General features: G+C 43.3%; 1 protein-coding gene across 2 annotated transcripts in view; it reads right to left on the bottom strand.

Annotated features, from left to right (window-relative positions):
* The window catches only part of LOC307161945 (GTPase IMAP family member 8-like), a 51,553-nt gene that overhangs the window by 8,095 nt on the left and 26,974 nt on the right, over positions 1 to 16,484 (bottom strand). For both annotated transcript variants that reach the window (XM_079876914.1, XM_079876913.1), the window contains exon 4: positions 4,230 to 4,910. In XM_079876914.1, coding sequence (XP_079733040.1) covers positions 4,230 to 4,910 — 681 coding nt within the window. The remainder of the gene's footprint in view (positions 1 to 4,229; positions 4,911 to 16,484) is intronic.

Below are 16,484 nucleotides of genomic sequence, written 5' to 3' on the forward strand. Positions count from 1 at the left end.
CGAATTTTGTCCAAAACCTACTTTTGCGAACTAGTCCCTGGTTTTTCGCCCGATCGGAACCAAACCAGTCTAGGACAATTCTCTGGACTCTCTAGATCAATAATTATCAAAAAAAGTTGAACTTTGGCATTTGGGTGGCTGTAACAGGGTCATTTAGAAAAGGGGCGTGGCAAAATACACTCAAAAGCCTATAAATCCCAAAGGAAAACTCAGAACTTCACAAAAATTGATGAGCATATGTGTCAGAACATGGTGAGGAAGAATGCAGAGTTTCATGGAGATCGGACCATAGGTGGCGCTATAACTGGCAAAAAGCCTTCATTCTTATTAGGGGTTCAAGCATGAAATGCTGAAACCCTCTTGTAATTGTAAGGATTTGCAAAACGCATCGTGCAGGACAAACCGTAAGGCCTAGAGACTTGAAACCTGGCCAGATGGTAGGCCTCCATTTGGGGACAACCTATCAGAGTATGACCCCGAATGGCCCATAGGTGGCGCTACAGCAACCAAAAGTTCAAAATTGCTCATAACTCTTAGACCGCTTGTACCAGGATCAAGTGTCTTATATCGTTGGAATCCGTGGCTGGAGTCGGACAAAATGGCTATTTCCGATTTGCTCGCCCTTCAGGCGCCAATTTCGAGTAAATTGCATTTTTTTAAAAAACCTATTTTTGCGAACTTCTCCTAGGTTTTTGGCCCGATCGGAACCAAACCACTGCAAGAATATTCTCTGGAGTCTGACAATCAATAATCATCCAAAAAAATTTAAATTTCAATTAATGGTCGATAAGGGGAACCAAAATATATGATGGCACCAGGTCCACTTTTTCTAAAACGGTTATAAATTGTGAACGGAAAGAGATTTTTTTGCTTAACTTGGGATACATCTTCCTGAGCTCAATCTGAGATCACTTGAAAAAAATTGCAACAATTGGCCACTTGGTGGCACTATAAAACGGTTATAACTTGTGAACAGAAAGAGATATTTTCGCAAAACTTGGGACACATGTTCATGAGCTCATTCTGAGGTCACGTGAAAAAAAATCATGACAATTGGCCACTTGGTGGCACTATAAAATGGTTATAACTTGTGAGCGGAAAGAGATATTTTCGTTAAACTTGGGACAAATGTTCATAAGCTCAATCTGAGTTGACATGAAAAAAATCGTGACAATTGGCCACTGGGTGGCGCTATAACAGTGAAAAAAATCATGAAAATAGCTATAAGCGCACCCAACTGTTAGTCTACTGAAAATTGGCATGCAGTCTCTTTGTCCAGGGTGCCATGATAGTCTATGAGAACATTGGTGTATCTAAAAAAACTCAGTGTACGTCATTGGCACAATGCCTTGAAGGAGCCTTAGAAGTTTCAAGCCAGTGTTTTTTCACAGGAGTGACCTCCTAAGACTCCTGAATCCTTGCCGAGTCCAACAATACCAAACATGCCATGTTTCGCCTTATGGTTTTTGTAAGTGTCATTTAGAGCTTTAAAAAATTGTGTTTATCTTCAAAGCCGTTAGTCCGATCGAGACAACAACAAAAAAACAAAGGAAATTTGAAAACATAGGTAAATAGCTAAACAATAATGCCAAAATGTTCAAATTATTATAGGAACTGACAAAAAAATGAATTAAATCCAATCAATTTCACCCATGGATCATTTTGATGCTCTCACATGTTTGAAACGAACAATGATGGATTGTGATGAAATTTGTTTTGAATTGGGACTGGCGAATCCCCGTCCATACTGTCAATGACCATTCGCAAAGACCCGCCCACTTTAGTTACTGTTGCTATGTCTGACAAGCAACACCACTCTCACACCACACTAAGTTCTCACGCAGTGAAAAATACATTGCGGATCAGAGAGGAGACTGCGCGCTGACAGACAAGTACTTTTGATATGAAACAAATGGCGCTATTCACTGCGTCATCATTGCACGCGCCAGACGGAGTATCCTGAATAAAAAACAGCAAAAACAAAAACATCCAAAAACAGCATACACTCGATTTCCTCCATTGTCCTGTGTGTGTGGCAGCGGATGTATCTCGCATAGAAGATTAAGTCACGGCAGTTTCCTGCGGCGTCGCTATGACGACCAGTTACTATTGTGGAGGTACTATCTGCAATAGAAATTGGAGCGAAAAGCGAGCCGAGCCGAGTCGAGTCGAGTTGAGTTGAGCTGGTACTGGTAATGGAAAAGCGCCAAAAGTCTCACCTTTCAAATGTAGTCATTTTTTAGAGACATTTAAACAATAAATACCGTTTTGTGACTCTTTAATGTGTCTGACAGATCGCTGTAGACTCGAGGCTCAGTTAAAGCTGCTCGTGAACCGATCATCTCTTCCTTCTAGTTATAATATTTACTAGTCAATGGCGATTCTATTGCCAATGTGTGCGTAGAGGGTTGATGAGATGGAATTAATGTAGCCCCATCAATAGATAAACAATAGATAAAAGTTCAGACTTTTTTAAACCTAAAAAGGAAAGACCATTGGGAGAAATCAGAATTATATATTTTTTATACTTATTAGGACACAAATAATACATTTTCACGTTTATTTTATTTTAAACTTCACCTAATGGGCATGGAAAGCTGCTATAGCTGCCATATAGGCTACACCTTAATAGCGGACGGGGTAAGACCAGCAGAGAAGCGATCTTGGAGACAGCGGGCAGTTAACTGGGTCCTAACCACGCTCTCTACACCAAACGGTGAAAACATTCCACTTTAGGCCGTACAGTCTCCTTGTGGATGGAGCTCTAGAGTATGGTCTTGATCACTCCGGCTGACATGCCAGCCTCTAGATACAGAGCCCCCTTAGGGGCCAGACACACAGTTTCCACAGCTCTGGGAAAGAAGGTCCTTCCTGAGGGGAATTTCCCACGGAGGACCTGCCAGGAGTGATATGATGTCCGAGAACCATATTCGGGCCGTCCAGAACGGGGCTACCAAGAGTAGACTAACCCTGTCCCGACGGACCCTCTCTTGAACTTGAAACAATCTACATTGTTAAAAGCGCTATATAAATGAGGATGACTTGAACTCCCGAGAGCAGAGCCTTGGCCTGTACCATGGCATCCAGCTTGTCTGGGGTATGGGGAGAACCACAGCGGACAGGTGGTTATAAGGTGGTTCTCTGGGCAGGTGTTAACATGCTCTTTTTTGTGTTGAGTCTCAACCTCAAGTACTTTATATGGCCAAGAACTGAACCGGCATTTCCTGAGACTGGGCCAGTATCAGCCAGTCATATAGTGTCACTATCACTAGTATCAGCCAGTATCAACCAGTATCAACCATATATAGTTCAATACATGGAAGCCCTGGAGCCTCAGAAGGGCCAGATCTGCATCCAAGCATTTGGTAAACCTGATATTGGTAAACTTCGCCCCCAAAAGCAAACCTCAGGAACTTCCTGTGAGAAGGAAGGATGGGTATGTGGAAGTATGTGTCCTCGGACCTGATTTGACTCACGATGGTGGGAATAGCCAACATCCTGAACCTGAATCTCCACAGAGAACGGTTCAGATGCTGCAGATTTATCATTCATTAATTCAGGCTCTTAACGTCGAGGACGACGATTGGCATGGCGATTCAGTGCACCAAGTTTTGCTACCGTACAGGAGAGTGCTGAGAATACAGGCCTTGTAAACTTTGAAGTTGCTATGTAACCAGATTTTAAACCTTCCTACATTTGGAAATGCATAGAAACCTTCCTACATTTGATCTTACGATAATTTCTCTGATGTGCGTACATGACACAAAAACCGTGCATGTGCCTCTCTTCCAGATGTGAAATTTATAAATCGCAAATGATTTAGGAATTGTGTGCAGCAGAATGGTTTCCGATCTCTGCATTGTAAATGCTGCCTTATTAATGTCATTAACATGTAAAAGAGCACCAGTCAACGTCCACATCTTTTACTTGAGAATGAAGAACGGCAAGAATTGCTTAGATTTCCAAATACCTGCAGTACTCCGACTCTCTGTCACAAGAAAAAAGTGTGTATGTCAGCTTAGACCCTGATGTGGTGCTAAGAACTTTTCCACGTCAAAGACCATTTTTATAAACATTAATGTTGGCATGGATTTTAGAGTACACAAACTATAAGATCAATTCTGTGCTTTCACACATTTTAAAAAATAGGCCCATAGTCTAGAACAACGAGGAAACACATCTGAGGCTATATGTAGATAATATTCATAATATTTTATGATGTCACTCACTAGTCTGTGATCTGAATTCCTCTCTCCATTTGTCCAGGTGCCCTTCAGTTTTATTTCTACCATCCATCTCTTGTAAAATCTTTCTGTCTATTTCAAAATGGCAGCCGTTGTTTTGTGCCACTGTCTCCTCAATCTTCTCCAGCAGCTCCTTGATCTGAGTGTCGTCACTCCTGTTGCGATTGTTGAGAACATGAAACCTGTTCCCACATTTGTCCAGCAGCCACTGGAGATCCGGCCCTTCACTCTCAATGTACTGCTCTATAGATGTGTGTAACAGAGAGTCTCCACCAATGAACAGCACTATAGTGTGACTCCAGACTCTCTCACTGAGAAGACCCAGATGCTCCTGCAATGCTTTTCTCTCAGTCGCTTTAAATAAAATGTCCACACGTATGATCAGTAGTACAGCGTGTGGTCCTGGAGGACACAGAGACACACTGAGCAAAATCTCCTGTTTCAGTAACTCAGGACTGAACTTTACAGAGTGATTCCACCACCATCCTGGAGCTTCAACGACAGTGATGTGTCTGTCTGCTACTTCTCCATGTCTCTTCACACACTGAGCAGATTTCTTCAAGTCAAACTCCTCTCTGCCCAGGATGGTGTTTCCAGCTGAACTCTTACCAGCTCCTCTATATCCCATCAACACAATCCTGAGCTCTGAGAGATGTTGGGCGTCACCTGCAACAAATACAGAACAAACACACTTCTTAAGGTGGGTGACATCTTAAATCTTCTTAAATAATCTCTCTTTGTGAAAAAGGAGTTACTGAAATTAAATGGTCCCTCTAAACAATGAATAAATCTCTCTCTTGTGGCTGTTCTCACATTAGAAAGCATTATCAATGCACTGGTGGCTATTAACACCAGAAAATACATGACTGTATTACATTTACCATCTACATTCATTTACTAGATGGAAAGAAAGCCAAAAAAGGCCATTTTTGACTGCTTATAATGATAAAAGACGTTAAAAGACAGCCTAAATTGGCATAAACAGATCCAAAATCCTACCTGTATTTACCAACATGAAAGCAGTAGGCTAAAGGTTTTTCACAAAAACTTTGAACATGTTGACATTTCTTCTTTCATAAAAATAGCCTCTAATCTTACAAATGTCCATTTTACATGACATATTTTTTGCCTTGCGTTCCGTTCACACCAAGGATGATAACTATAAAGATAACGATAAAGATATAGTTCCAAAATAGCAGAGTTCACACCACAAAAATAAAGATAAAGATGTGAGGAATGATATCGTTGGGATCATTTTCATAACTATTTTTTTCCAGCTGTCGAATGATAAAACACTGACAGCCAATCAGAATCCACTCGAAAGGGCTCGCCTCACACATTTAAAATGGCAGACTACATTGCTGAGAACTTAATCGCAGAGGTACAGAAAAATCAACCACTTCTTGACAAGTCAAGCTCCATTTCAAGAAAATGGATATGGAAAACAATCGTTCATACCCTCTGAATAAATGGTGAGAAGAATTACCTCAGGAATCCAGCGCTCCTTTGCGGTGAAAAAGACCAGGTGTTGTTTTTGTTTCACTATATTGGCTACGTCAGCTAAATTCACTGTTAGATTGTTAGATCAATTACAATGACTTCACTCAAAACACAGCATGCTGAGGACATCTGCGGGTTAAAGCCGTGTAAGTGCAACAAAAACAACAAAAACATGTTCAGCGTTGTACACACTTTGAAACCACAGCGTGCCAGTGTAGGAAACTCAGAAGTGAAGACCAGAAGACTTGGTTGTATCTTCAGCTGGATTCTTTAATGAGAACACGAGCTGTCGGTAGCTGCAGTCATCAAGTCTAACTAAGGCAGTGTACATTGTAGTTTATATACATTTAGAGGGCAGTGCTTAGAAATGCAGACAAAGCACCTGGGTGACGACCTTAAACAAAGCATGCAAATGAAGTACCCTGGTTTAGGAACCCGCCCTAGACTCTAGAGTGTTACCAATCCTAATCCAATCAGCATAACTACGACTGGGACAGGTGCTCCAAGAGCCATTAAAGACAAAGGGTGAGAGTCTCAGGAATCTGACTCATTTAACTTACAATAGAGAGAACGTCTCAGGTTACGACTGTAACCTATGTTCCCTGAGTACAGGGAACGAGACACTACGTCAAAATGACGCTATGGGGAATGCCCCAGGCGTGACAGGTGTCTGAAATCAAATATCAACTCACGTCAATCATGTTGACTGGCGACAGCCTGTGAATCATCAGCTTGATTGATTAACGCGCGACCTGGATGTATAAAGGGGAGCCTTGCACACATGACAACATCCTATCATCTGAAGGGACTGTTGCAGGCAGGCCCCGAGGCATGGCAGGAAGACGTAGTGTCTCGTTCCCTGTTCTCAGGGAACATAGGTTACAGTCGTAACCTGAGAAGTTCCCTTTCGAAAGGGAACTCTACACTACGTCAGAATGACGCTATGGGGAACGATATACCAACGCCACCATGCTGAGGGGAGTGCATGCCCAAAGGCAGTGACAACTGTCCGAACCAGTCATTCAGAAACATTGGAACCACTCACCCTTAGGTCACATCGGGCTGTCAGTGACAGCACTCCCTACCGGTCATAGCCCAAGCTAATGAACCAAGAAACCGCCAGAACATAGTTAATGGGGGGTATATCTGGGCCAGCTCAAAGGCTTAGGACATCAGCTTCCAATAGAAGGGGTCCCTTCTAGGGAGTGTGGCTAGGGGACCCAAGGGACTCCCAGCCAGTCACTATTCAGGGGAGCGTGCCACCTGAAATGCCACCAGGCAGGCCTGACCTGGTGTCACTACATAAGACACTACAGTCTGGCCACTTCCTGTCTGTCCGAAGACAGAGCCTCTGGACACTTGCCTTAGGAAAGCCTGCGGGCCCAGCTCGCCCTCCCCCTCCTGTGAGAGCTCTTCGGCCTCTGCCACAACGCCAGGGCCCACACACCCTCCTCCATCTGCTCGAGGTGAACTAAAAACAACTGATACCAGCTCTCAGTGATGTGTTTTGGGTCCCCGCTCTGATAACAGTAACTTTCTCAAATGTTTACAGAACAAGCGGGAACCCAGTGTGCCTGTATCTTTCTCTATTGCTGTTCTATTACAAGATAGAAAGTCTAAGGCCTTCAATAGCCGTGCAGCAAACCTAACTAATCTGGTGCCTATTACACGTCAAAGTAAGATTGATGTGGGGACAAAAAGTAAGACTGTTAAGTTAGCACTTTTAAACATTCGTTCACTTAAAAATAAATCACTTCTAGTCAACGATTTAATAACCACAAACAACCTGGATTTTATGCTTCTAAATGAAGTCTGGCTAGAAGACAGCTGCAGTGCAACAGTCCTCAATGAAACAGCCCCTCCGAACTTTACTTTTATGAGTGTCTGCAGAGCTGTTAAGAGAGGTGGGGGTCTAGCTGCTCTTTTTAAAGATATCTATCAATGTAAGCAAATATCATTTGGGAATTACCCTTCTTTCGAATATCTGGGTATTGTGTTGAAAGGTGCTCCACGCATTTTACTTATCATTATTTACAGGCCTCCAAAATACTCTCCAGCCTTTGCTGAGGACTTTACAGAACTGTTATCAGCAATTACCTCAGAGTTTGACTGTTTTGCCATTGCAGGAGATTTTAACATTCACATAGATAATGCAGAAAACAATATGGCAAAAGAAATCAAAACTGTTTTAAAAACTTTTGATCTGACTCAGCCTGTACATGGACCCACACACAATCGTGGACACACTCCAGATTTACTTATCAGTAAGGGTCTAAACATTTCATTAATTGTTATTAAGGATGTAGCACTGTCTGATCATTTCTGTATTTTCTTTGATATATTGATCTCTCCTGCCATTGAAGCTAAATCTGTGTCTGTCAAGAAGAGATGCTTAAATGAGAACACCAGTGTACTATTTATGAAGGCTATATCCTTAACACCAAGTATATCTGCTGACTCTGTTGATTTTCTCCTTGATTCTTTTAACTCAAAAGTTAAAGGTATAATTGATGATATTGCTCCTGTTAAAGTCAGGAAGAAGAGTGGCAGACAAAAAGCACCTTGGAGAAACTCAACAGCAGTGCAAAATATGAAAAGACAATGCAGAAAAGCAGAGCGCATGTGGCGGAAGACTAAACTTGTAGTCCATTATAACATCTACAAAGACAGCCTCCATGCTTTCAATATGGAACTAGGCAAAGCTAGACAGACTTTCTTCTCAAATATTATAAACAGCAATTTAAACAACACACGCACTCTTTTTGCTACTGTAGAGAGACTGACAAACCCTCCAAGCCAGATTCCCAGTGAAATGCTCTCAGTGAACAAGTGTAGTGAGTTTGCTTCGTTCTTCTCTGAGAAAATCAGTAATATCAGAAAGGTGATCAGCACATCCTTGAGTTGCAATGAGGTCAGACAGATCAAACCACCTGAGAAAGTAGTTACTATGTCTGATTTCAAAGAAATTGATGGCAAAATTTTGGAAGAAACTGTACAGCACCTTAAAACATCAACATGCGCTCTTGACACACTTCCCACATCATTTTTCAAAAGTGTGTTAAACAGTTTAGAAGCAGATCTTCTAGAAGTGGTAAATGCCTCACTTCTCTCTGGGAGTTTTCCAAACTCCCTGAAAACTGCAGTTGTCAAGCCCCTCCTGAAAAAGAGCAATCTGGATAAGACCATATTAAGCAACTAAAGACCGATCTCAAATCTTCCTTTCATAGGCAAGATCATTGAAAAAGTTGTCTTCAATCAGCTGAACAAATTCTTGAGCTTGAATGGATACTTTGACAATTTTCAATCTGGTTTCCGACCGCACCACAGCACAGAGACAGTGCTCATAAAGATAATAAACGATATTCGCTTAAATACTGATTCAGGCAAATTATCAGTGCTGGTGCTACTAGACCTCAGTGCTGCATTTGACACTGTCGATCATAACATACTTCTTGACAGGCTGGAAAACTGGGTGGGGCTTTCTGGGATAGTCCTAAAATGGTTCAGGTCATACTTAGATGGGAGAGGTTATTATGTGAGTATAGGTGACCATAAGTCTGAGTGGACATCCATGACATGCGGAGTACCTCAAGGCTCAATTCTTGCACCACTCCTGTTCAACCTGTATATGCTCCCAATGAGCCAAATAATGAGAAAGAACCAAATTGCTTACCACAGCTATGCAGACGACACACAGATCTACTTAGCCCTATCGCCTAACGATTACAGCCCCATTGACTCCCTGTGCCAATGCATTGACGAAGTCAACAGTTGGATGTGTCAAAACTTTCTTCAGTTAAACAAAGACAAAACTGAAGTCATTGCGTTTGGAAACAAAGATGAAGTTCTCAAGGTGAACGCATACCTTCACTCTAGGGGTCAAGCAACAAAAAATCAAGTCAGGAATCTCGGTGTGTCCCTAGAGTCAGACCTTAGTTTCAGTAGTCATGTCAAAGCAATAACTAAATCAGCATACTATCATCTGAAAAATATTGCAAGAATTAGATGCTTTGTTTCCAGACAAGACTTAGAGAAACTTGTTCATGCTTTCATTACCAGCAGGGTGGATTATTGTAATGGACTCCTCACTGGCCTTCCCAAAAAGACCATAAGACAGTTGCAGCTCATACAGAACGCTGCCGCCAGGATTCTGAGCAGAACCAGAAAATATGAACACATCACACCAGTCCTCAGGTCTTTACACTGGCTCCCAGTTAAATTTAGGATTGATTTTAAAGTATTGTTACTGGTATATAAATCATTCAATGGCCTAGGACCTCAATACATTGCAGATATGCTTACTGAATATAAACCCAACAGATCACTCAGATCACTAGGATCATATCAGCTAGAAATACCAAGGGTTCACTCTAAGCATGGCGAGTCCGCTTTTAGCTATTATGCCAGCCGCAGCTGGAACCAGCTTCCAGAGGAGATCAGACGTGCTCCTACAGTAGTCACATTCAGATCCAGACTCAAAACACTTCTGTTTAGCTGTGCATTTACTGAATGAGCACTGTGCCAATGTTCGTCCGACTGTTTGTACTGTATTTTATTTTATTTTTCTAAACTGTTTTAATTATTCTTATTTCTTTTATTATTTTAATTTCTTCTATGTAAAGCACTTTGAATTGCCATTGTGTATGAAATGTGCTATATAAATAAACTTGCCTTGCCTTGCCTTGCCTTGCCTTGCCTAGGAAGGCATCCAACGAGGGACTGCGAAGCAGGCAGTGAACCACTCAGCCCGGATCTCAGAGACGGGACATCCTGGAGAGTATGACTCAGCATAGTGCTTTACAACCCTTGCCAGCGAGGGGAGTTTCTCTACTCGATCCATGGATCTACCCAGTGTTTGTGTTTCAAAACACTGAGGAGGCCTGTGAGGGCCTAAAGGGAGCTACCTCCAGGAAGGCCTGGTAGGACCTCTAACCTGGCGACCACAACATGGGGGAGCTTGTATTCAACCACAATATGTGGGAGCTTACCTTCAGGAAGGCCGGTGAGGCCTCTAACCTGGCGACCACAGCATGTGGGAGCTCATATCAGGAAGGCCGGTGAGGCCTGTAACCTGGGGACCACAACCTGTGGGAGTTTACTTTCAGAAAGGCCCTAGAACCGAAGTCTGGGCCACGTAAGAAAGGGAATTAAGCGTACAACGCACAACCCTTACCATAAATATGGATTACAGAAAGTACATGAAAGAAAGTGCATGTACTTAGCCATTCTGAATCCAAGAAGGCCTGATGAGGCCTGTAACCTGGCGACCACAGCATGTGGGAGCTCATACTCGGGAAGGCCGGTGAGGCCTGTAACGCGGTGACCACAGTGTGTGGGAGCTCATCAGAATGTGGAAGTAGCTAGAGAAAGGCGTCTGTCGTAATATACGTGACGACAGGACACATCTGGAGTGGGACCCGAGGTGAAAGACCAGGGTCTGAGCCACATAGGAAGGGACCGAAGCGTACAGCGCATGACCCTTACCACAAAAATGGATTTTAGAAAGTACACAGGACGTTAGTCGTGTGACTTACCATAAGCATGGGTTTAAGAAAAATAGATGAAGTAAAGGTGCATGTACTTCATCACTCTATATTCAGGAAGGCCTAGTGAGGCCTATAACCTGACGACCACAGTAAGTGGGAGCTCATTCTCAGGAAGGCCCCTGAGGCCTGTGACCTGACGACCACAGACTGTGGGAGCTCGTATCCAGGAAGGCCGGTGAGGCCTGTAACCTGGCAACCACAGCATGTGGGAACCCATGATCAGGAAGGCCAGATGAGGCCTATAACCTGATGAACGCAATGCGTGGGAGCTCACATTCAGGAAGACCTGAAGAGGCCTGCAACCTGACATGTGGAAGCTCACAACTAGTGAGGCCTAAACCCTAGCGACCACAGCGAGTGGGAGTTCACATTCAGGAAGGCCTGGAGAGGCCTGTAACCTGACATGTGAAAACTCATAACCAGGAAGGCCTTTAGGAAGCCTGAAGCCTGGTGACCACTGAATGTGGGAGCTTAACACTCAGAAAGGCCTGTGAGGCCTGAAACCTGGCGACCACAGTATGTGGGAGCTCATACTCAGGAAGGCCTGTGAGGCCTGTAACCTGGCGACCACAGTATGTGGGATACTCAGGAAGGCCTATGAGGCCTGAAACCTGGTGACCACTGTAAGTGGGAACTCACATTCAGGAAGGCCGGAAGAGGCCTATAACCTGACATGAGGAAGCTCATAACTAGGAAGACCTGCGACCACGGTGTGTGGGAGCTCATACTCAGGAAGGCCGGGTGAGGCCTGTAACCTGGCGGCCACAGTATGTGGAAGCTCACATTCAGGAAGGCCAGGTGAGGCCTGTAACCTGACATGTAGAAGACCATCACCAGGAAGGCCGGATGAGGCCTGTAACCTGGCGACCACAGTATGTGGGAGCTCATAACCAGGAAGGCCGGATGAGGCCTGTAACCTGATGACCACAGCATGTGGGAGCTCACATTCAGGAAGGCCGGGTGAGGCCTGCAACCTGACATGTAGAAGCCCATCACCAGGAAGGCCGGTGAGGCCTGTAACCTGGCGCTACAGTATGTGGGAGCTCATAACCAGGAAGGCCTGGCGAGGCCTGTAACCTGGCGACCACCGTGTATGGGAGCTCATATTCAGGAAGGCCTAGTAAGGCCTGTAACCTGATATCCCAGTATGTGGGAGCTCATAACCAGGAAGGCCGGATGAGGCCTGTAACCTGGCGACCACAGTATGTGGGAGCTCATAACCAGGAAGGCCTGATGAGGCCTGTAACCTGATGACCACAGTATGTGGGAGCTCACATTCAGGAAGGCCGGTGAGGCCTGTAACCTGACATGTGGAAGCTCATAACCAGGAAGGCCTGGTGAGGCCTATAACCTGGCAACTACAGTATGTGGGAGCTCATATTCAACCACAGTATGTGGGAGCTCATACTCAGGAAGGCCTAGTGAGGCCTATGACTTGATAACCGCAGTATGTGGGATCTCATATTCAACCACAGTAAGTGGGAGCTCATACTCAGGAAGGCCTAGTGAGGCCTCTGACCTGCTAACCACAGTATGTGGGAGCTCATATTCAACCACAGTAAGTGGGAGCTCATACTCCGGAAGGCCTAGTGAGGCCTCTGACCTGCTAACCACAGTATGTGGGCCCTAAATGTTTAGACCCTTACTGATAAGTAAATCTAGAGTGTGTCCATGATTGTGTGTGGGTCCATGTACATGCTGAGTCAGATCAAAAGTTTTTAAAACACTTTTGATTTCTTTTGCCATATTGTTCTCTGCACTATCTATGTGGATGTTAAAATCTCCAGCAATGGCAAAACAGTCAAACTCTGAGGTAATTGTTGATAACAGTTCTGTAAAGTCCTCAGCAAAGGCTGGAGAGTATTTTGGAGGCCTGTAAATAATGATAAGTAAAATGCGTGGAGCACCTTTTAACACAATACCCAGATATTCGAAAGACAAGAAATTCCCAAATGATATTTGCTTACATTGATAGATATCTTTAAAAAGAGCAGTTTGACAGTTTTCTTGACAGTCAATTCCTGGGAGCTCACCTCAGGGAGGCCCAAGCACTGTCCGGTTGCAAAATGGGGACTGTCTGGTCAAGGAGGCCTGTTAAGACCTACTACCTGACCATCGAAAAAATCTTTAGATTTACTTTCTTACCCATAACATTTTGCCCCAGACTCTAAAACAGGAGACGTGGTCTGAAAAGAAACAGAAATATGTTAATTTCACATTTTACAAAAAGACCAGAATTACACCTGCTCTTTTTGTTCACTGCTCATCATTTTAATTCCTCAATTAAAATGCAGCCAAAAACACTGGATAACGCGATCTGGATGATAGGCTGAATTACTAAATATCTAACTTCTTAAAAGTCAGATAATATTCCACCATTTTAATTCATAGAATTAAATGCAGCCATAATCACCAGACAATACTGTTTTAACATTTATACGTTCTCGTAATCTACACACTGCCTCGGCAAGCGCGAGAAACGAGCCGTTAAAAAATATTTGGCTTTCATCCCTCGAGAAGAAAGTCAACAGGTGCGAGGTTGAAACATCCGACAGCGCACGGATTTTTTCTTTCTCACGCGCGCCGAGATATTTCTTAATGAACACTGCCAGCACCCTCAGGAACTGACTGTGAACGCCTCGTACCCAAACAGTATTGTTTCACAGATCGCACGCACCACAGCTCAGATGCTGAACCCTCCTCCCTCGAGAAAAGGGTCCGACGAGAGCGGAGCATTTTTAAATAAAAAACGCTCACAGTTTGCACAAGAGGCTCTCGAGAGAGCCTCCCGCGCGCTTCAGCGATATTCTCAAAACAGACAAACAGTCCCTGAAGAAGAAAAGATGTTGTCATGTGTGCAAGGCTCCCCTTTATACATCCAGTTCGCGCGTTAATCAATCAAGCTGATGATTCACTTTTCCAGTATCACTTTTCACAGAAAAGGTTTCTATAACTACGTTGTGTGGTGAAGGTTGTTACAGCGTTGTCACAATGTTGACATTGAACTACCGTTCAGGGCCATTGCTTAAAGTTGTGCCGAGGGTGTCTGGACAACCACTGGACGACATGTACTCGTCACTGCCCTGAAGCAGGAAAATCAGCATTTTAAATCCCAACCACCTGTTGGGCTCATTGTGTTGTCTCGTTCTTCATCGAGCAAGGATGCGTGAGTATTGCGTTTAATTTAGCCTATCTCAGCTATCAAACACAACCTACAACTTTAATTTCTAATGTGATTAATGTAGCATCACTCGCACTGTTTAGTTTTTCTGTTTGATTTTTCCGCTATTTAGTCTCATTCATTTCTTTGCTCCTTTATCGTCCGGCTTTTGGCTACTGTCTGCCATACAGACCCGGTTTTGTTCATTAAAGGTAGGGTAGGTAATCCTGTTCAGAAACATTTTTTTTATACTGGGTGAAATGGTCCTTCCATTCTGATAGTAGTCAATACATTATGTGTTCAGAAAAAGGAATGAAAAAAATCTGACCTCTGTAGCAGCTGTAGGACAGTAAAAACTCTGACCAATCACTGCCATTCGGTGCGAATGTAAAGAACCAATCAGATGCCTTCATGTCTTGTGCCCGAGCACCACTGCGTGCACAGCCCTGCGTGCACTCATCACATGTCACCATTCCCGGAAATATTCAGCTCACTACACCGAGTAAGCTGGAGTTTGAGGCACAATGGCTGAGAAAATGCAGCAAAAAGTACCAATGCCAGCTTTGCTACTTTGCTAAACTACTTCCTCGGACCCTGCCCGCACTCTTGAACGACCTCCTCTGCTTCGCCCTCGACCCCGGAGTGGACCTGTCCTCGAACCGACGATGCGGTACTTGTCACCGGAGTGTAACGTTAGTCCTCATCAGAGTCAACAATGTTTTCATCATGGAAACTCTTACATGCAAAACACCGTATATGTTATGACTCTTACACGAAATTCACCTTCATCACAGTTTAACTGATGGTAATGGAAAAACGTGTATCAATGCAACCTAGCTTTGCCTTATAAATATAGCTCGTTACCTATAGCCTAAATATAGCTCGTTACCGAATCAAACAAAATATATTTTAAACTTTACCAGTATCGATATGCTAGCTTGATAGTGAGTACTAAAAGCCATCATATTTGTTTATATTCATAGTGATAAAGTTAGGTATTTTATTACATGTGATTCTGACATGATGTCACTGCATGCACTGCGCTCCTTCCTCTCCGCTCGTCACAGGTAAATAAATGCGTCTTCAGCTGAGCCTGAGCGTTTGGCGTCGCGCGTTCATGTGTTTTGGGGGCGTGGCTTTAGAAGGAGCCCAGAAGGGAGGGGGTGGAGTGAATGGAAATAATGAGCTGTGTTTACAACAGTCGTGAGAGGTCTACAGACACTCGATTTTTATACTTTCTTTTTCAGAGTACTTACATTTTAATTATGTATTGATATATAAAGACAGTTAAAACAAATTTGGAATGTTTTTTTTTTAGAAAAATCCTACCTACCCTAGCTTTAAATGTTCTGATCTGCTTTTGCTTTTTATGTTTTATTTATTAAATGTAAAATAAATTTGTATATTCGTTTATTTCTTTTTTTTTTTCTTTTTTCACAAATGTATTTTTGGAAGTGCAATTTGATTACCATATGCAGTTTTAATAAAGTTGAATTAACGAAACCTTCTGTCATTTTTACTCTTCAAAGTGTACACTTGCAGGTGTTGATAGCCCCATTAAATAATAATATAGATAAACAATAAACGATAAAAAGTATATAATTATCTAACAAAATGTTAAATGGGGGATATAGCAGCATATAAAAATATTGTCAGAACGTCGTCTCTCAGTTGCTGAATGTCGCGCAACAACGTTGCTACAGCCCTGTCGCGTCTTACAATTCTACGTTGTTACAATGTTGCGAGCACGTAGACAGCGACGTTGCCATAGCAGAAATGCAACGTGCCACAGACGTTGCCACAACGTAAATGTGTTTGCTGGGTACATACCCCTCTCATCTCCGTGCGTGCTGTAGCGGTGGGTGCGTCAGACAGAGTTACGGCACGCACGGAGATGAAAAGAGTATGTATGGACTTATCTAACTCTGGGGGATACGGTGAATAAGCTAAAGTCCCAAAAATTCGGCGTGTTCCTTTAAGAAATGAAAGTGCTTATTTCCTTCAGTAACAGATTTTAGGGGCCGTCACTGTGAG

This window comes from Squalius cephalus, assembly GCF_949319135.1.
Source record: "Squalius cephalus genome assembly, chromosome: 7".
Lineage (NCBI taxonomy): Eukaryota > Metazoa > Chordata > Actinopteri > Cypriniformes > Leuciscidae > Squalius > Squalius cephalus.